The 26,426-nt window shown below is 36.8% G+C and overlaps 1 protein-coding gene across 4 annotated transcripts; it reads right to left on the bottom strand.

The window, feature by feature from the left end:
- Positions 1–1,647: 1,647 nt before the first annotated feature.
- ACVR1C (activin A receptor type 1C) lies at positions 1,648–25,557 on the bottom strand. 4 transcript variants are annotated; one of them, XM_062578142.1, is made up of 9 exons: positions 25,389–25,557; positions 21,856–21,858; positions 10,797–11,042; positions 7,487–7,717; positions 5,713–5,880; positions 4,782–4,938; positions 2,654–2,778; positions 2,092–2,222; positions 1,648–1,773 (listed from the first exon to the last, which is right to left on the bottom strand). In XM_062578142.1, exons 1-9 carry the CDS (start codon positions 25,540–25,542, stop codon positions 1,648–1,650), a joined length of 1,341 nt encoding a protein of 446 aa, XP_062434126.1. In that variant the 5' UTR covers positions 25,543–25,557. The 4 variants fall into 4 exon arrangements, with proteins under 4 accessions (XP_062434126.1, XP_062434125.1, XP_062434127.1 ...); XM_062578141.1 differs by lacking the exon at positions 21,856–21,858 and having other exon boundaries at positions 10,797–11,036; XM_062578143.1 differs by lacking the exons at positions 10,797–11,042; positions 21,856–21,858.
- Between the last annotated feature and the right edge of the window lie 869 nt (positions 25,558–26,426).

Below are 26,426 nucleotides of genomic sequence, written 5' to 3'. Positions count from 1 at the left end.
CAAGAGGTTTCACATCACAGGTTGATCTTAAATACCATAATCAGCTAATAAGCTTACTTCCACAGAGCTGTGTGCGCTAGATTATATTTTTGCAAAGCTTCCTTCCTCCAAAATTCACTACCCTGAAGATGCCTCTGGGTTTAATTTCCATGGACTGCCTAGATTTAGAGATATTTAAAGAACAATGATTATTATGAAATGTATCAGTTTGGTTATTAATCACATGACAGAACATTAAGGAATTTTGAAAAAACATGCCACTTTTTATACTTTGCAGTATTATGGAAATAAGATCAGGGATGTTAATGCTTTTCATCAAGCTGGTGCTATTACAGAAATCTATATGAAACTTCTGAATAGGCTGTACTGGCTTTGTGCCAGTACTTTAGAGCTTTTCTCAAAGGTCTATAATCCGTGACAGACAAATGCTGATCCAATCCACCATGCAAGTATACTTAAAATATTCATCTTCAGTGTCAAGAACTAGGATGGTAGAAACCAAATTAATCTTCTGAAGTCATGGGCGTTGCTCTAGCGTAAGGCCCTGAACACCAGCTCTGCTAGTCATGAGTGCTACAGCCACAGTTCCTGCATAGCTCTAGATCTTGTGGGCTTTCCGCAAGCACTCTGTAACAAACAGATAGGCTGAACTGTAACATAGCTGTGACAAGAAATGAATTTTTCTCCCTAGTTCATTTTACCAAGACTGTGTGCTGGGGAAAGGAGATGAAAAGGGATGAGAAATTTGGTTTTGGCTTGTTTTTTCTAAAACTGTTTTCTACGAATTAATTTTATTAAAGCTTTGTACTAAAACATCAAAAGGCACTAGAACTGTTACCAGTGACAGATTGGCAAAATGTTATTTAAAAATATATACTTTCTTAGTTTATGTAGAATTTCTCCTATTCCATCCCTATGTACATATCAGAAAAGTATCACCTATGTTATTTTTCCTAGTAACTGATTAACAAAAAGTCCTAAATTGATACGTTCAGCTCAGATGAACAAAACAAAGTAACTGCAAATCCTAACTATAATATTTTATATAAAAATCAGGACAATAAAAATAAAAGCTAATAAACAAATTAGATGTTTTTGTTCACAGAATCTCTCTTTAATGGAATTTTCATCTTATTTATTTGCTTAGGTAATGATAAATATAGTATTTTAAAAAATGCATTTTACTGACAACCACCTTTCAGATTTCTGTGTAAAAATATGTAAAAAGTTTGATCAAATTTCGTCTTTTGCCTGCCTTGAAAATAAAATGTGTGGTTTCTTTTACAAACAAACTTGAAACAGTTCAGGCTATTTGCAATATATTTTAGGTTTGACTAGGATAAAAAGCATAAGAATAGCAGAAGTTATTTTTAGACTGTAGTGGTGTTTTAAGCGCCTTTCTGTTATTGGCCTAGTATCTATTCTTCTTTCGAAAACCAAGGTGAGTCTGACTTGCTGTATGAAATAAACTACAAGTCAAAAGCTGCCCTTTTCAGTGGCCAACTACAAAGCTTGATGTCAGCGCTCTGGTTTGAGCGCACAAATACTGAATCACATTATGTGAGGTAGACCAAAAATAAAAATAATATCACATGTTAAAAGATGAACAGAAGAATTCATTCCTTCCTCTTCTTCCGAAGAGATTTGTTAGGCTTTGGAATCTTCCTGCACATAGAGCTGTGAAATTGTCTTCTTAATGCGAAGTGCAGTCAACCGAGCTGCGCCATTAGCATACCAGCATTCACGCATTATCCTGCCCATTACTCGAAGTGCCTTCAGATTAAAGGAAAAAAAAAGAGTAGTTAAAAGTACAACACTGGAAGATAAAAAAAAAAAAAAAAAAAAAAGCTCTCTGAAACAACAATTTAACAGTAATACTGACATTAGGACTTCGAAGATTTCTATTACAGATAAAGAACTTTTGCATTTGGTGCAAAGACAGCTTTATAGTATTAATCTTAGAGTTGAAAAAAGCTAGTTATCTGAAACATTTAACTTCACTGAAGACTGGACATCACGTTCCTCGTCTCATTGGAAAAATCCTGTCTTAATTTAAATATGTTTTATTATAAACTGGAAAACTGCTTTTACCTCACAGCTCTGCCACTGGTTTGGAATAATCGGTCTCAGTTTCTGCTCACAAACTACTCTTCTCATGTCTTCTATAGAAGGATCAGAAGGCACAACATCATGATAAGGCAACTGGTATTCCTCAGTGATTCCTATGAGAGATATGTTGTATAGGTAACAGACAAAACGCAAATTAGCTGCTCCAAAATAAACTCTAATCATTTGTACATGCAAAAAAAAAAAAAAAAAAAAAAGAAAAAAAAAAAGAAAAAAATAAAAAAGAGGAACATTTGGGGCTTCCCTGGTTTCTGTGACCTGGAATAGAAGTATAAGCAAGCACAGATTGCAGACCTCATTCTGCTGCACATGGTTATTCCAGTTCCTGTATGCACACACCTCTATGGACAGTTTGGTACCAACAGCTACTCAATAGACAACAATATTCAGCAATAGGTTTCTACTTCCACATACAGTCAAGATAATTGAGAAGGTGAAGGGAGGAACACAGTTTCTGTAATTGTTTTTCCTTCATTTAACATAAAAGTAGCCTGAATAGCAAAATAAAAAAAGCCAGAAATCTTACCTCCAATTGAACATCTTCTTGCTATCTCCCAGTACACTAGGCCAAGAGAGTATATGTCTGCACGTTTGAATGACTCGAAGATGTTCACGTTCATCACATCATCAAGTATCTCAGGAGCCATATACCTTTAAAATATATAAAGATCAATTTCCTAGAGGATGTTCCTACAAAAGATTACAACTGTGCTGCTGTGCAAGGGGGCCAGATAGGCCAGATAGCAGAAAGCCCTACATTAAAAACAAAACAAAACAACATCCACTCCCTTTTACAATGTTTCTGAGCGAAAGCAAGAAAGTTGGCCTCAGTGATAAATTTAAGAACGTGAAATTTTGGGAAAACATTCCACACCATGCAGTGTAAGTACTTGTTACAAATTCAGCCACCTTAAACTCCATTTACAGTCAGAGATGGGCTACTTCAAAAAATGTCCTCTATTAAAGACACTAATCTTCAATTTTATTCTGTTGCTGATTTTTCAGCTTCAACTACTAACATCTATGCTGATGTAAGCAAGCAGATTGGAAGTGCAATACCATAGCTTCCACATTCCTATACATCATCTTAATTCATCAAAACTCTAACTACATCCAAAAGTACACAATATCTAAGGAGCAGAATTATGTTTCAGTTTGGATGACATACTCCAAACCTAATTGCAGAGGTAAGAATCACCTTGTATACTTAACGAGCAAAATAGTTGTCCTGATTAGTACAAGCAGATTCATACTTCTGTATGGTACTGCCACTGTTGATTAAAAGAGGGATAATCAATTTGTATTAGGGTTAAGGCCAGAATCAGCCTCTCCCAACATGGTTTAGCAAAGACATACAGGATTAACAGGTCAAATTCCTTTAGGAAATTATAGAATAGTTGAGAATGGAAGAGACCTCTGGAGATTATCTAGACCAGCACCCCTGCTCAGAGCACCCTGCTATCCAGCTCAGTCACAGCTGCCTCAGCCTCTCCTCCTATGACAGATGCTCTGGTCTCTTAATCGTCTTCATGGCCCTTTGCTGGACTTCCTCTAGTATGTCCATATCTTTCTTGTACTGGGGAGACCAGAACTGGACACAGAGTTCCAGGTGTGGTCTAACAAGTGCTGAGGAGAGCGGAATGATCACCTTCCTTGACATGTTGGCAATGCTTTTCCTAATGCAGTCCAGAATGCCATTGGCCTTCTTTGTCAAAAGGGCACATCTCCTGGTTCATGTTCAAATCCAGGAAAGGAATAGGGAGTTTCTCTCTTTTTGTTTCAATTCTAGTTTTTCCTCAAAAGAGGACTGGAAAAGTCAACTGTATGACAAACACTTGGAACAGGTTCACAGGTATTAATGTAATGCTCTTATAATGGCCAAGTACCGAATGGCAAGAAAATAAATGGCAGTTGAATAAGGATAGCTATTGATTTGAAAATCAGAAAACTTTGCAGATTAAAGACTTTTACATGTGCTTAATATCCAAAAGTCATATAAATACACGACACAGATATTCTGGCCAGACAATGTGTTTCCTCTTCATCTCAGTACAGAATTTGTTTTCACTATAAGTTTGATGGTAAGCAAAATGAGAGTATTGGGTAAAGCCATCATGAACTTGAGATAGAGATAAAGCTATGCTGCTGAAACAAGATGTCAATCCTGCAGAAGAACAGAGAAAGAAGTTGCAACTTCTCTAAAATAACCCTGAGAGAAAGCAAGAAAGTAACCTTAATGGTCAGAACTAGCATATAGACACCCATCAAGTTGCTGGATAAGGAGCCTGAACTGATTACCATTGATATTTACTGTCACAGCTAGATACTTAAAGCTGTGGGCACAGCAGTAAGTCATAAGCATCTGATTACCTGCTATCTAATACCAGAGTTTAGAAGCAGGATTGTTGGTCATAATTTGGTTATATAAACTTTAAATTCAGGAAGGAATATGTATGATCTCCCAGTGTGGGGTCTTGTACTATCTACAGCCAGTACAGATTTCCTAGATTGAAGATTTGGATCTGTTGCCAATATTCTAGGCAGATGTCAAAAGCAGAGAGGGAAGTTACAGAAGCAAGAAACAAGCAGAGACCTTTGCAGAAAAGTATTTCCACAAAAGATTAGTAAAGAATAATACACTCAAGTGCTTTTACCTCTTTGTTCCCACTCTAGGATTCTGAGGTATGTCAATTGTATTCAATATAGAATCATGTTTCACAGCCAGTCCCAAATCTGCAATAGCACACGTTTCATTTTTCTTCACTAAGATGTTTTTAGATTTGAGATCTCTGTGTGCAATAGCTGGTTTGCCTGTCAATAAAAAACAAAATGGCATGAATTTTGATGATAAGCATAAGAATTATAATATAATGGGCAAGTAAATAAACAATTATATCCAACTTTGTTTCCAAATCTGTATAAACATTAGTCTGCTTTGTACCAAGTAAAGCTATGATAAATATCATCAAATTAAAAAGACTAGAAGACATTTTTGTTCAAATACCTGTATTTCAGGAATAAAACACAAAAAAGAAAACTCTAAATTCATACTCCAAATTCATTTAAAAAAATCATTCATCAGAAGACCCCTTTAACAAAGCTGCTCCAACAGACATTCACTCAAACAGGTCAAAGAGGAGACAGACAATGAATATTTTTTGAAATACTTGGTAAAATTAGCTGTAGCACCCTACTCCACAAATTCAGCACTCAGCTATATAAAGCGGCCATTTCATTATCACTTCAGTACCAACAGAGTTTAGTGGACACAGATCAGCCCTTGTATCATCAGATACCAAAGGGGGGGGGTTGTTAGGCTACCTCAAATTATTTCATTCATGGTGCAGCAGAAATACTCCTGAAACTCATAAAATCTGGATTTTCCAAATTCAGGGGACTGTAAACTCTGCTGGAAACATTATACTCCTATTCTCTACTCATTCTGTATCACATACATTTATGTTAATACTGTTTCTTGCAGTATAACACTGTTTCTAAAACTACAGTGCAAAAATCAAACATTTTCGTAATACCCCGACATTCCTTAAAACATTTCGAGAACATGTGACAGGAAAAAACAGTTACCTTGTGTGCCCACTATCTCCATATGAAGGTGTGATAAGCCACTGGCTATTGAAAGTGTCAGTTTAATCATACCATCAGCTGTCACAGTGTTTCTGTTCAAATAATCAAACAAAGATCCTTGCTCATGGTATTCAGAGACAAGCCAGAGCTGAGTCCAAGTTCCATTATCTACCAAGCAAAAATAGGGTTAGATAGCTTTATACATACATACATATATATATATATATATATATATATATATATATATACATACATATATATATATATATAAACTTGGTACTTTCAGGTGACTTTTTTTTTTCTTTTTTTTTTTTCTTTTTTTTTTTTTAAGTATATTTAATTCTTGCCTGCCACAGGAATGTTTTGAATACCAAAATTCTGAAAAAAAAGACATGTATACAAGCTAGAGAAGGTATTCAGAACATTACAAAGCACAGAAAAGATCAGGATCGCTATACCTGAAGGGGCGTTTTCTCAGAACTCAGAAAATGCAGTGAGGAAAAACCCTTTAGTGCATACTTCCAAAAGTCTGCCCATGAGAAGTGAATGTCACACTACAGTGTTTCAGTGAGTAACAGCAGCAACAACTAACAATGAAGAAAATTCACAGCCTGTTAATCCTGCAGAATTAGCTTCACTGAACTTACAGGTCTTCAAATAAGATATTTTGAGTTGATTTGCTCTTTACATGCCATATTTTTTAAAGTATTAATATTTTCTACTTCTTATCAAGAAAAAGGCATTATATTTATACAAATTGATTTATTTCAATAGTATTAGCTCTTTGTACCTATAGATTGAAATATGAAGAATTGTGCAGCTTCATCACACTAACAATAGAAAAGTAATGCTTTCAGTCATATTTTAACAGTAGTTTCATTCAAAAACATGTAAATATAGAACAATGGACTATCACATTAAGATCTTCACGATGCAACAAGACCAGAATGCCGCTGCAGAGTCCAAGATAACAGACTCCTATGCCTATGAAATCTTTGAACACGCATCCACATGAAATTTACTGCAGGATTATCACTTGATGCTTGTCAGCTGCCTTCTCCTTCCCAGCTTCTGCTCACAGTTAACTGATTTATTAACCTGAGAAACTGAATCATACAAACAAAGGAGTTTGCAAAACAGGGCCAGATTCTGATTGAGGGCAACAACTTCACTAAGCTGTCATACTAACACACACCAGATGGATTACCCTGTTATTCTGGGGAGGGAACAAAAAGACTATATATAAATATTAGTAATGCTGAGAAAAAGTGCTAAAAAATGCTGGGAGGTAAGAAAAAAAAGATTGGCAAGTCTGCCCAATTATTCTGTGCCAACTGACCTCTTTGGAAAATCAACAAGTGAGCCAGTTCATATGATGGTCCTCCAGGCCTTTCAGATTCCCTCAGCTGTAAGCAACTCATCTAGTGGAGATCTTGGCTTCCACTTGCCATGTACAACCCTTGGACTTCTGGGCTGTCCTCCCCCATTTGGCCTGAATTTACCATTTCTCCAGGGTGCTCTTCTGGCCCCAAAATCCCTCTTCTGCTGAAGTACTGTAGAATTAATAGCTTGGACAGACTTATTAGTATTCCAAAGAGTTTATTCTCATCTGCGAGAAAAGTCTTTGGTTCAAAGTTTTATTCCAGTTTGGGGAGAAGGGAAGGAGGGAAGCAAAACCAAGCCTCAGACAGATGGTCAACATTTCCAGCATGATGGATATTCTGCTTCACAGACAGCCTTATATTATGAAATTAAGTTAGAAAATACAATATACCCTTGTTATCTGCAGCAATAAAACCCAGGATGTTTTCATGTCTCAGCATAACTGTCTGATAAATTTCTGCCTCCCGAAACCAAGACCTTTCATCTCTCGAGGAGAAGATTTTCACAGCTACATCTTCTCCACACCATTTTCCACGCCAAACTTCACCAAATCGGCCTTTTCCTACTATTTCCTGAAGAACAATAGTTCTTGCAATTGTTCTTTGTACAAGCAGAGGCAAACCTAGCATAAAAAGAGAAGATGGATATTTGTGAAATAATTCATAAACAATTTTTAAATTCCAAAGTTAGAGATTTTTCTAGTGAGCTGTAACTCATGATTTTGCTTTCAAAGAGTACCTAAGAAAAAGCCTATCTCAACTAAAATTTCCCATAAATCATATTTTTCAATTATATTTGCCAGGTGAATGCACCTCAGGTGTATCACTTGATAGAAAAGACTATCTTGTCCTTAGGGAAGTTGTGTACAGGTCTTCCATTTCACCAACACAAAACACACTGAAAGACCACAGTTTACATGTTTTAGTTAACTTCTGGTGCATACCAGTAATAGCCTGTCTTCTATTATTCAGCAAAAAGATACAGAAAACTCTTATTATGCTTAGGAAAGAATTCAGTAGATTAGTAGTTCAAGAGATATAAATTAGTCTGGTTCACAACAGCAAATTAAGTACCCTTTCAGATGGAGGAGACAAAAATAAAAAAGGCCAGAAAAACTGAAATGTAAACCACCTTCTGCCTGAAAAATAAGTTCAGCTTTGCTATTATGTTTCACAGAAGAAGAAAATTAGCTGTGAATCATGTGAAAAAACTATGATAGACTGCAGTAATTGTGCACAGAACAAAAACAGTTCAAATACAAAACATGAAACAGATTCTCCCAGATACAGAAACATAGGCCTATATTCTATACTCTCCCTGAATGTGAATGTGCAGGTGCTAGAAACATAGTACATAACTAGAAACATAGCTAGAAACATATACTCCAAAGTTACAAAGAAGATCAATTGGCAGGGCAATAGGCTCTGGTCTACAATTCCAGGCCATTCTGCCATAAAAATAACCTCGTCCTGAATTGTATGTATATTGCTGCTTGCTTTTATTATAATTTAGTCAAATCACTATTGCTAAGTCTAATATATTATATACTGCAAAAGTTCTCAAAGATATCAAACGTACAGGTGAACTGAATTTTCAGCTATAAAGTTTAAAATATTTTCTTTTTCTCAAAAAAAGAAGATTGCATACTCAGGTGCTAAGAAATATTGAGAACAATAATTAACATCTCCTTTACTTTAAAGGCACATACTCATGCTCTATCCCTGTGATAGCAGCCTTAGCAAAGTCCAAGTTATCCAGCAAAAACTAAAGGTACCAAAAGCAAATAATCTATCTAAACTTAACTTGGTGTCTTAACAGAGTAGTCTTTAATTTTTGCACAAACTGTAGATGTAATCACATTTTTCTACTGGATCATGTTTCAATCAGTACATATCATGAATAATTTTCATTTACTGAACATATCTGACTTTTTCCTAATTGTTTAATACAATGACATATGCCCAGTTTTCAAAATCTTGTTCTACCATATCTGAAACATCTCACGTCGTGGCTTTTCTATAGATTTACCAATTCAATCCTAAGCATTTGCAAAAATTAATTCACTTTCACAGCCTACTGCTGAGATCTTAAAACAGGGAAATGAAACAATGTTTTGGGGTTTGAGTGTTTGGGGTTTGAGGGAGAAGGGTTAGGGGAGAGGGTTGAAATGAATACAATTTTGCTTCCGACAGAGCAAAATAATCAGCAACAAAATTTAGTTCGAAGGCCAGCTTCAAATATATTATTGTATTTAAATTTTCTCTCTGTCTTCCTTGACAAAGCCCTCAGAGCCTGCATCTGTCTTTAAAAAGACTTATCCTAGATACCTATTGCCAACTTTTGACAGTAGCCTCTAGAGTGAAAAACAAACCTACTATCTGATGGAAATCGGAATAAAACACACCAAAGCATGTTGAGATTTTGTTTGCCTCCATTAGGCATTAGCACAAATATAGCCCTATTATTATCTCAGAGATAAAACAGTTAAACCTCCAGAGTAAAGTTTAGTCATTATATCCATGAAGAAACAGGGAAGTACAGTAAATTAATATGCAATTCACAAAAATACAGTAAATTAAGCATCCTTTATAAATTTTTTAATCTATAAATAAAATTAAGCTTGGTTTACGTATTTTTCAGATGGATAAAAATTCTAGCTACAAAAAAAAAATTGACCATACACAGCTGATGTGCCTCTAATTGGATGAATTGAGATTTTGGAATTCCTATTTCATTTTTGCATTTCTTTGATTTAACAAGTTCTCAATAGCAACACAGGCATCATAGCAGATAGGATATTAGAAATAGGAAAAAATATTAAAAAGAAAAATCTTGACATTCTACTCAAAACAAGAATTGGGAGTAATGTTTTGGCACCACCAAAGAAATTTTCAGGAGCAGCATTCTGACTCATTCAGTTAAATTTAGTCTTTTTTTTTTTTTTTTTTTTTTTTTTTTTTTGCATGTACTTTCGGCTCAGAATTAAGAAAATTAAGACTGTAATCACCACTTTAGGAGAAAAGCAATACTCATATGCCCTGTACAACACAGAGAGCTCAATGAGATGCACCAGATTCCCAATTTCTTCCTGACCTAGGACTGGCAACAGTAGAGAGGGTTTTTTTTGTTTTGATTTGTTTTTTTTGTTTGGTTTTTTTTGCATGTACTTTGGGCTCAAAATTAAGTAAATTTAGTACGTTTTATTATCAATTATGACTTATTAGAGAATAATATTTCATTTTATACTTAAACTCTTGAAGCAACATTTTTAACTTTTCCATTTGAACAAAGTATCAAAACTGACATTAAACTATTACTATTTGATAGAAAGAAAGAAATAAAATCCTTTTGCCTCTGAAGTGTGTGGCCAAGACTTCCAGTTCCTGTGTTGGTATAAAACCTTCTTTAACATAAAACTTGTCACAGATTTAAGAGTCTGTTAAGATAAACCCCCCAAAAACAGCCTTTAGGCAACAAATTTCAGGTAGCTGCAGCAGCTGTGCTTGAAATGTATTTTTCATCTCTCAGTGAGTCATACAATGTATTTTCATTTGGCTTAAGTGTCAAGAAAATTTGTACAAACAACTGAAACTGTACCAAATGCTATTACACTTAGGTAAGAACACAGAGCAGTGCAATACTACTCTCCATCTATTTATATATGGCAGTCAGATTTAGTGTGCTGAGCAATACATACATACCAGACCCAGACCCAGATGTCGTCATATCATAGATAAGATCTTTAAGAGTTTTTCCAGAGTTCACTAGATTGCACTCAGATAGAGGCTCTTCAATGTTTGGCTGCTTCTTCTTTCTGAATGCGCAGTGACGGCTTTGACAGGTACACAGAGTCAGCATTACGACGAGAGACAAGATGCAGATTGGTACAGTAACCATCACTGCCAATACCACAGGTCCTACACTTGGTCTGTTTGGAGATTCTGAAGCTTTAGAAAGATGGGGGGTGAGTGAAATGGAGGGGGAAAAAAAAGGATTTCAAGTTAAAAACTATTCAGCAGATAACATATTAAGATCTAATTATTTACAGAGTCACTTTTCAGACACAAATGTTGACAATGGGCTACAGGGGAGGCCTCTAAATCTAATGTAATTTATTTAACTGAAAGACAGTGGAGCAGAAGTCTTGCTATAGCTAAAATTCAATCACTATGTTTTTAAAAGATTACTTCAGTATTCCAAACCAATACATTCAAAATCGGCTGTAATTTAAGGGATATCCTGATCTTGACGGTAAGGGTTAAAGAAGTGGGTACAGGTAACTTTACCAGCCTGTACAAGCCAAGGAAGGAGAAAAGCAATGCCCTGTACAACACAGAGAGCTCAATGAGATGCACCAGATTCCCAGTTTCTTCCTGACCTAGGACTGGCAACAGTAGAGAGGGTTTTTTTTTTTTTTTTTTTTTTTTTTTTTTTTTTTTTTTATGTACTTTGGGCTCAAAATTAAGAAAATTAAGACTGTAATCACCACTTAACCACACTATATGAGAGATGAGGGTAACAAATAATTCCTTAGGGAAACAATATTGAAGACATTCAAGAAAGTGTGGCTTGCTGGAAATATAGTTAAATGTAAGAAGCCCTATAAATTATCCCTGAGCTAGCATCAAGAAACAACCGTGAGGATAGTACGCTTAGACACATTAAACTGTATAGTATTTTCACCTGTCCCCCACAGGATACTGTCCAGTTGTATTATCACTTATCCATTATTAATTTTTTTATCTGTTATTAATTATTATCCATTTCACCTATCCATCACATCTCACAGCACAACATACCATAACTATTAATCTCTCAAGCTAATCTCTCCATTCTTCTCACAGTAACATTAAAGACAGCAAACATAGCTAAAGAACATTTTCTTTCAACTGTAGTTCCAAAAATGCAGAAGAATGCTTATGAGAGTGTATTTTAAATCTATTCATATTGGCAAAATACTATTTCTCTGTAGTTCCCTGATACCTCACCTCCTCATTCCAGAAGATTACACAATATCAGCAGCAAGATCATTGCTAGAGTGAAACTGAAGTGTAGACTGCTGCACAAGGCTACACCGATACATTAAGCATCATGAGAGTCAACAACATGCACTTCACAAACAGTAGTGCGTATGGCAACTGCATACACAAGCAAACTGAATTCAGTGATACATACCTTGCATTCTTTAGAACGGTGGGTACAACGCCCTTTCCACACTTAGTCTGCATATAAATTTTTCAGCATACTCTTACTATTCCAGCTGAAAACAAATCCTTGAAAAAAACCTCATTCCCTAACACTTCATGCATAAAGAAATACAAAGTTCTAGTAAATGAGACATTAGAAGGATTTAAGACTTAGAACACAATCAAAACTCAAGTTCATTAGGTTATTTTACAAGTAACAAGAAAGGAAACTGCCGTAGATCATTTTCCATTTTAAAGCTATGGATGAAAAAACATACGAAGAGTTTATAGTAACATATTATTAAGGTATTCACTTGCACATGTGTATGTGCACACATACAAGTGCACAAGGACCAAAAAAATTTGCCAGCTGTCTCAGAGCACACTGAATAACAAGTTCTAAATTGTGGATCTAAAGACTAGGAAATATTTAAGAATCTTAACAACTTGATAGTGACATGAACTACATACCATATAAAGTTAACCCTGTAGTAGTTTTAGAAAACAAAAGAACCCTTCTCTCCCTTTAAGAAAAGGCTACGCAATATGTATGTTGCAATGGGGATGGCGGGGGGCTAACTCAGTCTCTAAGTCTCTGGAATCTTAGAAGAGTAAACTTGATTAGTTCATTAGTTCTCAACATTGACTTGCTTTTCTCTAGTTAATATTACAGTAGAAGTTTGTGGGTTTTTTGAGCATTTTCAAATCATGTTCTCTACAATTTAGATACGCCAACAGCAGAATTCAGCTAAGCAAAGTTAACTAAAAAGAAAAAAAAAGCACTTTGAGAAAATAAAGTGTTTAACAACTGATGGTCCTATGTCTATTCACAGTATAAAATTGGAACCATTCTGGAAACAAAGTTATTACATCTTCCCCATGGGGGGTTTTCCTTCAGCAGTCTTAATTAGGACACTCAACAGGTTATCTAGTAGATTTGTAAGAGGATTTCCAAGCAAGATTCTTCTTTGTAACTGCTTCTTGCCAATCAGTAAACTGTAATTTCCAAAGCTGTTTTTAATTATTAGTCAGTGTTTCCATATGGCAGAGATTTCCTCCGAAGTACTTACAAGTGTAATAAGCAAATATTCTGCATCCCATGAATTTTGGTGCTGCTGCTGGGCTCTACAAATTGTAGAACTGATCCTGCTGCACAGAACCAGATGGCTAAGAGAAGGTACTTATAGCTCTTAAGGGTTAGCTTTGCATATGCTGAATTCTATAAAGGATATCCACGTATAGAAGGGTACATACTAAGTACGATAAGTTGGCCTGGGAAAGGGGGAGCTGTATGCATCACTTGGGTGTTTTGCATGCATCTATTCATTTTAAATGCAAGATTTTCAGTGCATTGCCCAAATTAACGTCCAGGCCTGCAGATCTAAGCAGATTCATTGTCTGTATGCAAGGGTTCTGAAAAACAAACACGTACAAGATCCTTACTTCATAATCATCAACTCTTTACATCAAATGCTGGAAAACAATGCAACATAAAATGAGGAAAATATAAAACATGGTTTTAGTGCAAACAGTATCAAAGGGACTATATTATGGAAGTTTTGAGCAGCAACAACCATGCTAGGGGAAAAGAGATTCAGAAGGGTGGCGTGGCTTTTCCAATTTGGGATCCTTGAAGACTGTCATACAAAAATCCCACTCAGTGCCTGCAAACTGAGGCAGCTTGGTCCCCAGATGGATCAATTTCCCCTGCCTGCAAGAAGCAGTGACAAGTAGTCTGACTAAAAAACTCTTGCTCTTGGGAGTGAGTGTTCTTAAGCATCTATAGATTTTTGTGGATGCTGAACTTGTGTCAATAAGTAGTTGGAGAGCAAGTAATACTTTTGATGGGACATACTGTTCAATTGTGTCTCCTGCTTGTGTCTGTGAGCTTCCATTGTATGTCCAAATCTATTTCTGCTGGTCAGTCATTTTATTTTATCATCACATGATCCTCTGCAAATTCACATCAATCCCTTCTCCTACTGTAACTTCGTTACTGCAATGCATCCCCCTCCTCCTTCTTTCAACTCTTTCCTTCTCTTTCTTCTTCTTTCCACAGTACCCTTCATTCTAGGGCACCATTCTTTTCAGTAAATTTCCCCAAAATTTGTTTTTATTCTTTCTTTACTTTCAAGCCTGCTTCCTTGAGAGTGGGGATGTTACAGGTGGCAAACCTGTACAGGCAAGAAAAAAAAAGTAATAATTGTTGTTACTTGTTCAGATTCGGTGGTCACAAACTCGGCTTTCTTTCTACCTTGAAGTTAAATATATTAGCTTTTTATATGTAGCTATATAAAACTAAGTTTGCTAAGGCACAACATACCAATTCATTTAGCATTCCTTAGCTGTTCTTAAAACAGTTGCACGTTGCACTGCTGCTATGACATTTCACTCTGCTTTTACAGAGACCGTATAGGCCACGATTTCAGATAAACAGCTAACAGAATAACTGGGTCATGACAAAAGTGCAAAGTACTGAGGCATGGAGCAAGATGAGTGGAACATGCTTTTCTTATTGCTGGGCTCACAGGATGAACCTAAAAAAGAATCATTTTGGAAGGTTTTTTAATATTGAAGTCATACTACTACACCATCTTATGTTTACAATTCCATGTCACATATTCTGTCAGTCAAAATTTGGTTCATAGATATGCAAACAGAAATAAACAAGACAGCAAGGAGATTTCGGAGTCAGGAGAAGGAGGGTGACAATATTTATGAGTCTGCAATGCACTGTTTGCACAACCTGTTGAAACAGGTTTCACAGCAGAATTTTAAGACTGAGTTGGTTTTTTCTTTTCTTTTCTTTTTTTTTTTTTTTTTTTTTTTTTTGAGTGCCTTAAAAAAAAAAAAGAAAGAAAAAGGAAAAAAAGGCAACAGAACTATTGTTGCCAGGAAAAAAAAAACAAGCCTCAAATTCTAACAGAAAAATGATCTGATGTATTTTTACTGAAAATTTACGCTGACACAATTTGTACTGTTAAAGAACTGCAGCAGAGGCTTTGCAATGGATCTGTAACAGAACTTATATTGTAGAAATGTCTTCCTCCAAGTATGGCATTTTTGGAGCCAAGAAAGCAGTGGGGCAGGGAGGAGAAACCAATATGTCCAGGAGGAATATCGTGAGTGCAGCTGGCCAACAAGCCTATTTTGACATTCTTGTACATGAAATGGAAGACAAAGTGGCTCAGTCAGGACGATGGATGAGGGGACACAAAGAAACTCACGGGCCATTCTGAGCTTTCAGGGCAAGACTTTAGAGTGAAGAAAGAGCAAAATTCAAAGAACACGCTCTCATATCCACTCAAGAGTATGACACTTATCATCAGGAACACAAACAGATGCCAACTTTATAATTTATGTAGTTATAGTTGTTTAGAATAAAATCAAGTTTAGTGATGCTTACAGATATCCTTTCAGATGCTGTCATAAGTTGAAAGAGTTTGAGGGTAAAAGGCAAGTTAGTAGTGGGATTGGAAGCTGAGAAATTCAGGCCACTTTGCATGGAGCCTCCATGAAATGCTTGGGAAATGAAGAGATCCTGACTGTCCAGTGAAGTTTCAGGGAAGAAGTCAACTCGAGACTGATTTGGCATCCTTCAGTCTATCAGCTGTATTGAAGTGTAGATCAAGGCTGATGCCAACTACTCAAATCCTCTCCAGTTCTTCATAGAACATATATAGAAGATTTGAGAACGACCAGCATTGGGATTTCTGCTTTACAGCTGGTTATACGTCATCTTCAAATCCTGACCCTTTATAGCATAGCATGGTGTCCTGCAGAAAGCACCACAGCCATGCCCTTCAACATCCTGTCGTTCCTGTGCTTGCACACCACGATTCCTTGGACTTCCCACAGTAACAACCACACACACAGGAAATAACAAATAGCACAAGTGCAAAATAAATGAGACAAAAAGCACAAACAGCAGTTAAAGACAGAATCACCAAGTGTGGTAATGTTTAAAGCAATTGTGCAATTTTAAACACTTTGGGAAATAAGAAACTCTCTCTTGACTACCTAAAACTATTAAATCAACAACATTAATCATAACATTTTGCAATCTTAAAGTGCACTCTTCTATGCCTTGCTGATCAAAAATAGAAGCTGAAGATATGTTGCCATGTATGGAACAAAAATTGCACTTCTAGCAATATTTAGCAATTTCACAACATATTATAGTCATATTCCAAGTTCTGTAAACAAGAGTACTTTTAGATAGAAAAAAAAAAAGAGAGAGACTTTTTCCCCCTCCAATAGAAAAGACATTGTTTGCCTTACTTTTTATATTTAATGGCTACCTTAAGACTTTTAAAACTCTGAGGTATGCATGTTTAAGTTCCTAGGCTACTCAGAGGGAAAAAAATACGTATTCTTTCCAATGTATTAAAAAAATATGTTGTATCTAATGTAAGGCTCTAGTCAAAGGTACAAAATAATTTTAAACAATTTAAAAAAATAGGCTATTTGGACTAGAAACTAGAATTATCTTTCTCCAGTGTCCACCGTGACTATAGACCCCATCATCCCTCTTGGATGTTCAGAAATAAATTAGGAAAGGTATGCTTTAGAATCAAGAAGTTTAAGTAAATCAGTAAGAGATGCAACTACAAGTTAAACAGATGCCTTAACCTAATTGTTTGATTAGCTATTTCCCCTTCCCTCTGTCTTCTAATCTCTACCTCCTCTTTAAATGGCTTTACTCTTACAAATCCCTCCAGAGAACATGAATCTAAAAGACAGCCAAGACATATGATAAATATGTGAAATATTTATAGAACAAGATATCCATAGCTACAGGATCCTGCTACAATGAGCTGGAGCACTGCCTACAGGATTTTTTCAAAGTAGTTTAGGACATCAGTCCAATTTTTGTATTATCATAAGAACAGCATCAACAGTACAGGACTTAGCAGCACCAGCATGAATACGATTTACTGTATCCAGCAGAGGTATTCTAATTTCTGAGCAGTTCTACACCACTACAATCCATGTAAACAATCCATATTTTGGATCAAGAACAGCTAACATTTTAACTGCCAGATAAAGAATGTTTACAATTTACAGGCTGATGTCTTTTGGACAGCTATTATTGGAATCAAGCATTTTTCCCACACTGGTCTAAACTGGTTCCAAGGATCACATTCTACAGAACCTCCTTACCAGGCTTCTTGATCACTAAAAGGCTAGAAACTCACTAGATAAGACAAAGTTAGTCACTGGAAGTTTTTACTCCCTATGCTTTTTTCAATCCCGACTTCCAGTCAAGGCTGTTCATGCCACAGCAGATAAACTGATCTTTTTCATTAAAAAAGAAAACTGAAAACAATCAACTACATGAAATTTCTGCTACTGCTTTCAGCACAGCAGTAATATAAGCTGCTAACACTGGCAGTCAAACTCTAGCAGAGGTTTTCAAAAATCATCACTAAAGAGAAAGCAAAGTGGCCACACGGAGAGAAATACATGGATCTATTTCCTTTCCTCTTCTTTTTTTGGTCCATTCCCCATCCTCCCTACTTTTATCCATCACCAGCTTTTTAGGAAAGTTATAGGAGAGAACTCAATTTTGTTTCCTTATTAACTGCACCTTCTTCCTATGCTATTCTTGTCCAAGTTAGTGCAAGAAAAACAAAATGAAATCTTTTCATCCTGTTCAGTAACAGATGAACACCAAAAATAAAGGAAAAGGAAAGTCAGAAGCTTGTCTTCCAGCAGAGCCTGCTCATCTTATCCGTCCTTCAAGACTTGGGCTAAGTTTTCAAGATCCATATTAAGGTGAAATTTTTCACTATGATTGGGGGATTTATTTTTATATTTGAATTGGAAAAATATTTGTTGTTACATTTTCTTACAACATTCAAACAATTGAAGAGATTTCCCTTACAGTCTGTATTAAAACATTAGGTCAATTTTTCTCATTTTATGGATTACTGTGTGCCTTATATAACTTCTATTACAGAAGTATCTGATTTCTTTAATACTAATATATCTATGCATCCCATTTGCCTTAAAAGGCTTTAATATCTTCAAGCATTTTTCAAGCAGGTAAATGGAGTGAAGAACAATTATTTGTTCATGCAAAACATACAGCTTATATTAAAAAACAACAGAACATGAGAATCTTGCCTTGCTCTATACTAACTAGAGTAAGTGTATCTCTCTTGGCTATATGAATATACTCATGGGATTTTTCCTTTGGGAATTCTATTATATTCCATTTTCTTTCATCCTTCTGGGTGCCACTACAGGGGGTATGAGTACCATTTGAGCCTTTGCAGAATTTCGGCAATAGGACTAAAGAGGAGAGCTGGCAAACTACTTTTTATAAAGTCTTTTAATTCATTGTTACCTTATCTTGTTCCATAAAGCTTCCTTATTCCTCTAATTCATTTTTCATTATACAAATACTGAACAGAAATTGCACAGTTTTTTATCTCAGTTTCTAGAGATGTTACCCCTTCTGGTCACAACAGAATACAATAGAGATCATTTTTCTATAGGCTTCCTTTGGTGGAATCACAGAGGTACATTTGTGGAAGGAAAAAAAAAAGGAAAAAAAAGCAGCTTTTAGAAGGAAAACTTTTAGAAAGAACTTTTTGCTTTGCTGAAGTTCTTCATTTCCCACCAACTCAGATATGTAAGTGTCCACACTGACTACATCCCATGTTTTTTTCCCCCCCAGAGACTGAGATTTTCTTTGGCCAATCAATTGAAAAAAAACAGTCCAGAATCCTATGACAAATTTGCAAACTTATCTGCAGCCATCCAGTATATTTAGTATGTGTAAAAATTGAAATGTAAAGTTCAGCTTAATTAAATCTTCTGAGATCAAGTGGCTAAAATGACAGTATAAATTTTCTCCATACATCTATAAACATAGTGCCCTAGCAGTCTATCTTTATTGTGGCAACCAGCTCCTTCCTAACTGGCAGTTTCTGTTTTATTCCATGGTCTTTCAAAGCTTCAGTATTTCTCTCTTGCTTCTGCTATTCTGGTAACAGTTGACACAGATAATGAGATAGACACCTGTCTTGTCTCCTTTGAATGTTACAAGAACCTTGTTTTTCTTTCTGCGCTATTATTCTCTCTACATGAAGCCTAAGCTTCATCATTGTCCCCTTAAGACTCCTTTTGCCCCTAGTTAGAAAATTGACAAAATCAGTTTTAAACATGGATGTCTACTATCATATTAGTTGCCCTGGAATAGCTTCTTCTTCGTTTTATCAAAGACCTTAACTGTATAATGACTACTGTATATTATAAGGTAAATTACAAACTGCAGAATATAATGGGCTTTTTTGAGCTAAACACAGGCGTGAATAAGAGCCTTTCAAATATTGGATTAGTCTGAAGTGTCAGAAACACAGAGTTCTACTTGCATAGAGAGGAGAGTCATACAATCCATCCCATGCAAGCTCCCCTCAAAAGGGTGAAAGGCACTGCCTCCTCAGAAGCTGGACACTGGAGAAAAGGCATGTGATGCAATCTAAATAGGAAACTAATGCAGAGCACCACTCTTAAGAACAGACGCAAGAATCTTGCACTTGGGAAGAAGATATCAATGTAGCCCACCATTACCTCCCACAGGTAGTGATAGTGGTGAGCTGCTTATCTAGACTATGGCAACTGATGAGACAACCACAAAGGCAAAGCAAGAGGAGGAGTGATGCAGAATTTGAAGTCACCAGTAGGGTTCTGTGATAAATTTTCATCCCCTCCCTTCCAAAAAAGGGCATCAGTTCTTTCTGAAGTTCAACTAAATCTTTAACACCACAGAATAACAACACAGTGCTAGGAAAAGGATTCAGAAATTGCTCCCAGAACCCCAGCAAGGATACCGGATGTTGAGAAAGTCTTGCTTACTAGATCTGGTAACAAAAAGTTCGAGCTTTCAGGCTGAAGTTAAACAGATGCTAAGTCACTGCCTTAGGCTAAGGAAGCAACTGAAGCCAATGCTTTGCTGCTTTGGAGAAAAGCTGGGAAACAATTTCCCCCAGCCTGTACTTATCTCGCCTCAAACACCTCTCCCGCCTCAAACACCTCTCCCTGTCGTAACCAAATGAAAGCATTAGACTCTAAGAATGCCTGGCAGTCTGCTCCAGAAGGACTGTAGATAAGTATCTATCATTTATAGGAAAGAGGAAACCCCTTTCGGGGGGGGGGGGGGGGGAGGGGGGGGAAGGGCAGAGATCACAAACACTGTCCTCTCAAAACATTTGGAAGGATAGTAAAGCAGTGTATCAGCTACTGCAGATCTGAAATATTGCCTGAAATACTTTACGTGACAAAAGCCCACAGCTGGAAGAAGTCTTCTAGATCTTATTAGCAACTCCTTAAAATAGTCTGTAACATGCTGAAGTGTGCAGAGAAAATTCCCCAGAGACACACTCATGGAAAGATCCATTGAGGAAGTGGCATGCAGATCATTTTCAATAAATCTGTTATGACAATGCCCACTGACAGAGAAATCTCATCTCAAGTACAGGCTGGTCCAGAAAACACTACAGTTAAATAAATAAATTCAGGGAACACAAAAACCTCTTAACATTAACTACCGCAAGTTAATCCAGCACTTTGAAACTTATCTCCTGTTAATGCAAAATAGTGTAATGAAATCCAGGCTAATAATAGTAAGTATATTAAAAGTAGATATCCAGGTAGTACTTACAAACGTTTATTTTCAGACTTAAAAAACCCAAACCCTCAACTCAAAGAAAAAATTATTTTTTCTCATGCAAGACATGGTAACAGTCAGCTCTATCGCTGAACAAGGCATGCAACGCCATCTACAGTTTTACTACAGAAGTTCATGCATAGGCAATCAAGTAAACGAACAGTTTTCTGTCCTAAAAGATCCTCGCGATACAAGGCATTTTATTGTTTTCCAATCACTCTTGACGTATGCAAAATATAAGCCTTCGGCAATTAACATACAACCTAGCCAAAGCTGGTCAGCATGAAGAGTGCTGACAGGCAGGTTTGCATTCCAGGTTTGTATGCAGCAGCAGTAATGGGGATGGAAGGGGAAGGAAAAAGCTAGCAAAAGTTCCTGTCTCATCTAACAGGGATGTACACCTGAACACATGAACCCTTTCAAGACTTTTCCTCCCTAGTAAAATCCACTCTCGCCCAAAGGTGGAGACTTCATATCCACATTTCCCTTTTATACTAGAATATGCATAATGGGAACATATATTTTCTGCATCAGGATGTTGTCTGTGGGTCAAACTGCAGATATTATTACTCTTAAATAAATAATTACATGAAAAGGCGAGAAATTAGTTTAACTAAATGAATATCTTGACAAAGTAAATATATTTTAAAGGCTGGAGATCCACTGTGGCTAAGTTAAGCACTAAGACACAGATCCAGTGGCTTAGTTACTGAGCAAATGACATGCTCACAAGAAAACCAGAACCAACCAACCCAAGAAAAACTGTACGACTTGAGCACAGTGACACCCCAGACGAAGATGTGACACTATACACGAAACTTTGTTCATTGGGCTTAACAATTTATTTTGGGCCTTTAAATCAACACAGACCAAGTACAGCCCTTTCACAAGTCCTACCTGCTTTGATCCTGGCAAAACCCTTACTCAGTGGTGAAGACAAAAGCTTTTACGACTTCAATGAGATATTGGACTAAAATTAGAACTGCCTCCATTTTTAATCAGATAAGTTAACAGTACAAGTGCCTACTTGCTATGGTGCCTCTATTTTAAATTTCTTGCCCTCACAGATGAGCCCGAAATCCGGGTTTAGATTTCTGAGTGTCATATGAGATGAGAAGTGAAACAAGGAAAAACATGAGCTGAACAAGGTCTGGTCTAAAAAGTCTGTGCTAACCCCCTGTGGTAGCTGATAATACTAATACAATGTGTGTCTCCAAGATTAAGAAATATTTGCAGAAACAGGAGAAGGGAAAAAAAATAAATAAAAGAGAATCCAGTCCACTCATCTGTGTACGCTCTGTTGGACTAATTGTAAAGCACGGGAACTAGATATTCAGCCAAAGAAGCAAGAACACCAGATTCTGGAGCTCTGCAAACTGGCTGCTTGTGAAGATGGTGCTTTCATATGCTGCAGGCCAACAGCAACATGTGCCTTTATGGCAGCTGAGTGCTGCCTGGAGAGAAGCACTCCTTACACCAGTCAATAAAGATAGCTGGCAAAGATGCCACTGTCCGGGGTCTGCCCACTCACATTGCAGGTGTGCCCTCCAGCTCTGAAAACCTCCTGCAAGAAAGTCACCAAGTACTAGAGGTAACTCAGGGCAGGCCTATTTAGCCTACATACTCAATAATATCCCTAAGAAGTTTATTTTTACTTGGGCCTAAGTGAATACAAATTATGTGGAAAAGAGCTGTCAGAAAAGACCAGCAAACAAATAACATTGGCACTGTCATATTTTCATCTAACATGAATTCTCCCAAATGTTTAGAGCAAAGGGCTCAGGCTAAAAATTAAATCAGTCATCCTCTCTGATACTGTAATATGAAACCAGAGGTTTTGCAATTACCAGTTCAAGTGTTAACAAGACAGACATGCCTCCACTGCTTATCTGTAAATAGCAGTATTCTCCCAAGACTCCAGCAACCCAGCTTAAAAAATAGTAGTATTTTGTTTCTACAGTTCTAGAAGTGTATCTCTTCAGCTAACTGAAAGAAAAATACTTAAGTGATCTTTATTCCTGCTACATACAACAGGTGAGATTAGATAAACGGCAGCTGTCATGCTTCTACCTAGCATCTGTCCTCAGAAGAGGTTTTGGGGTACCTTCCTTTTCAATATTTCCCTCCTGAGTTTTCTGTAGTCTTTCTGATCATCTTTTCCTTCCAGTGCAGACACCTACATCGCATGCTCATTATCTGTAGTGTGCTTACAGACCATCCTGTAGGACCTGTGGGCCTTAAGAGAATAAAAAACTTCATGAAAATGTCTTCAGCATGCAGATGGCAATAAGGCAACAGACTGAAGAAAAGAAGAAACTAGGAAGGAACAAAGCACATGAATGGATTTGAAAATGCATATGGTAGATTATGTCCTTACACATGAGATTAAGAATACTCATGCATCCATCCACCACCACCAAGTCGCTCTGTAACATGACTACTAAAATAATCACAGGTATCTCTGCCAATATTGCATTAACTACTTCTTACTGCATTTTATGCAGTCTCCTCACCTTAGAAATCCTGCCCAAGCTCCCATCCTTCAAAATCCTCCCCCTTGCTCTCATACTCATCATATTCTCTCTTACTCTTCCAGCTCTGTCCTCCTCTTAGGCTGCATTCCCCAGTTAAAATCTTCTAATTCTCCTTTCCCAAGGATCCCTCCTCCTAACCCCGACAGTTAGATACAATTTCCTTCAGCTCCCTCTTTTAAAATCGCTTCTTCCAGAATCCCTTAACCTCACTAAGGATGCCTCCATAGTCTGCCCTCCTAAATCTTATATGAAACATAAAATGTTCCCAGCAACATACTGCTTTAATTTTGTTACGTGTTACATAATAGTAGATTAAAGTGCAAGTTGTAAATCAATGCATAATTTACAATTACATTTTTATTAATCTGTAACATCTCTTACTAATGTAAGTATGTAGATAAAGATATCATTTGACAACTTATTTGAAAAAGCTTGGATTAAACATCTTAGAGAGAAGAGTCAAATACTTATCTATTAAATCTAAAAATAGTATAAATATATTTTTAAAAAGCTCTGAATCAAGTTCATTACACAATTTTGAGTCTGGCAGACTCAAGTATTGCTTCAACTGTATAAAGTACAGAGTTTCTAGAAGTAGAAATCTTTTTCCTCTCACAGGAATTTTATGCCTTCTTAAAACTACTGGGTGAGAATCAATGATATCAATTTAATACTGAACACATGCTGCCATATAAGGTGCTAAAACGAATCACAAAACCTGAAAGTTCAACAAGATTGCTGAAACTACAGCAGATAAAGATTTCTCCTAGCAACAACTTATCTTTGTTTCTTTTCCACCATCAAAAAACCACATATATCCTATGAGCCCATATGAAACAGATATGCCACACCTGCCTTTCTGATTACAACAAAACAATTAAAAACACATTGCTTCTACTCTGCAGACATTCCAACATTATCTACAATGATTTCTCAGCAACCTGAGAGCAACCACAAACATCTGGTATTCATCAGCCTTACAGAATGCTAGAAGCAAATGAGGAGAGAGGTTTGAGACAAGTCAAAAGCCCTCTCAGTGGTCAGAGTTCACTCCAAATATTTGTGTGTTCTAAAACCTGCAAATAGATTTCAGAAGTAAAATTAACTATGAGCATCTCCAGTTAACTAGCTGCTTTTCAAACCTTTCTAATCTGGCTTCAAATGTAGACCAGTAATAGCAGAGGTCTTTTAGGTTGGTTATGGAGACACCGTAAAATGTACATCTCTTAGGTCAGTGTAAGGTCTTCATTATTTGCTTGTAAAGCACCAGAAAGTGAAATGATCTATTCACTTAGCAACACACAACTCTCAGCTTCCCAAAATCGCTAATTCACAGCTGCTGTACATTGCTGACCTATGCCTCATGGAAAGTCCACAGTAATTTAGCTCAGTTGGTTAGCAAGTGCTGCTGCTAACGCCAAGGTCGTGGGTTCAATCCCTGCATGGGCTATGCTGAGGGTTGGACTAGATGATCTCCGGAGGTCCCTTCCAACCTTACCATCCTATGATCTCCCATACTATACACAAACTTGCTAAGAGCTAGACATAATGCTAGTCCAAAACACAAACTCACTTAAGATATGCCTACAAAAACTGTAAGATTATAAATCTATTTCCTTCAGACACTTCTCATTATCTTCACGGTCAGTGCCTTATGGAATACCAAAGGCAATTGGTATATTGCCTGGAATATTTTTAGGAGATGTAAGTAGTTCACTGTTCCCTCAAAACAGTTACAGTTTATTTGAAATAAGTTGAAAAAAAAATATTGTTTTACAATCAGCCTTTAAAATGCTCATTAGCTAACTCTCACAGTCATTTCTCTGTTCAGTATTTCTGTAACTTTCATTCTTTTGCAAGTACTTGAATACTATTTTCTATTCATGTGCCACTCACCTATGGGCAGGCGGAGAGTTATGTTGTTGCAGAAGTCAGTATAGCAGCACTCTGTTCTTGTTATGTTTTTAGAACTGTGGCAGAAGACTTGAGCATTCAGTTCTGGAAGGGAGACACATGACTTTATCACTTCTTCTTTTCCATTAGTTAGCATGACTGAAGCCCAGCATGCTCCCTCAGTTTGACAGGTGAAGTTTGTATGCTCACACAGCTGGCACACACACTTTAGACCTGAAAAATATTTTTTCATTTTTCATGAGAAGCAGAATACAGAATTCCACGACCACCATGCTAGTTAACCTTTTGAGTCAGTTAAGGACAGCCATTTAGTCATGAAAGCCTCACAGGCAGTTCCAGTGGGGCTCTGGAGTTGGGGCTATTGCGTAACCAACAAGACGACCGCACCGGTAAATTTGTATCCCAGGCCTCAGGAGGAAGCAAGTCAGTAGAGGCAGCCAGACAGCGTATGTCTCTCACCCACAGCTGTCCTCTCCACATCCAACCTGACACATTCTGCAGTGCTGCAGGGCAACACCACCAGAATGGCTCCTTTTTCTTGCCTGTAACATTCCTCCGAAATTCCAGTTTCCCTAGCTCTTAAAGATTTGTCAAATATACCATAAGGTCCTCAAGAACAGGAAAGTTTATGGTTTCTTGTCACACATGGTCTAGAAGATTGGTCACAACAAAAAAAAAATCTTGTTAAAGCTGTCTTTTGCTTAGACAAGTAGACAGAGATTTAAATCTTCTGTTTTATATTCTCAGCTCTCACATAGTCAGTGCAATATCTAACTTCAACATGAACACTTAGACACAGCTATATTAAATATCTATTGACTTTAAATAATATCAACAGTTTGGGCTTCTCAAACCATGGCTATTCCACATTTGCACCAGTCACTCACCTGCAAGTTATAAACATGCATACCTTGCTAGAGAATTGACTGTTTTAGAGATTCCTCAAACTTACTACTCTAAGATGCAAAGAAAAATTCTAACATGCACCACCTTATAAACAGGTATAGAAAGTAATGGCAG

Source organism: Rhea pennata, chromosome 6 (genome assembly GCF_028389875.1).
Source record: "Rhea pennata isolate bPtePen1 chromosome 6, bPtePen1.pri, whole genome shotgun sequence".
In the NCBI taxonomy this organism is placed as follows: Eukaryota; Metazoa; Chordata; class Aves; order Rheiformes; family Rheidae; genus Rhea; species Rhea pennata.
This window is presented reverse-complemented; position numbering and strand designations above follow the sequence as displayed.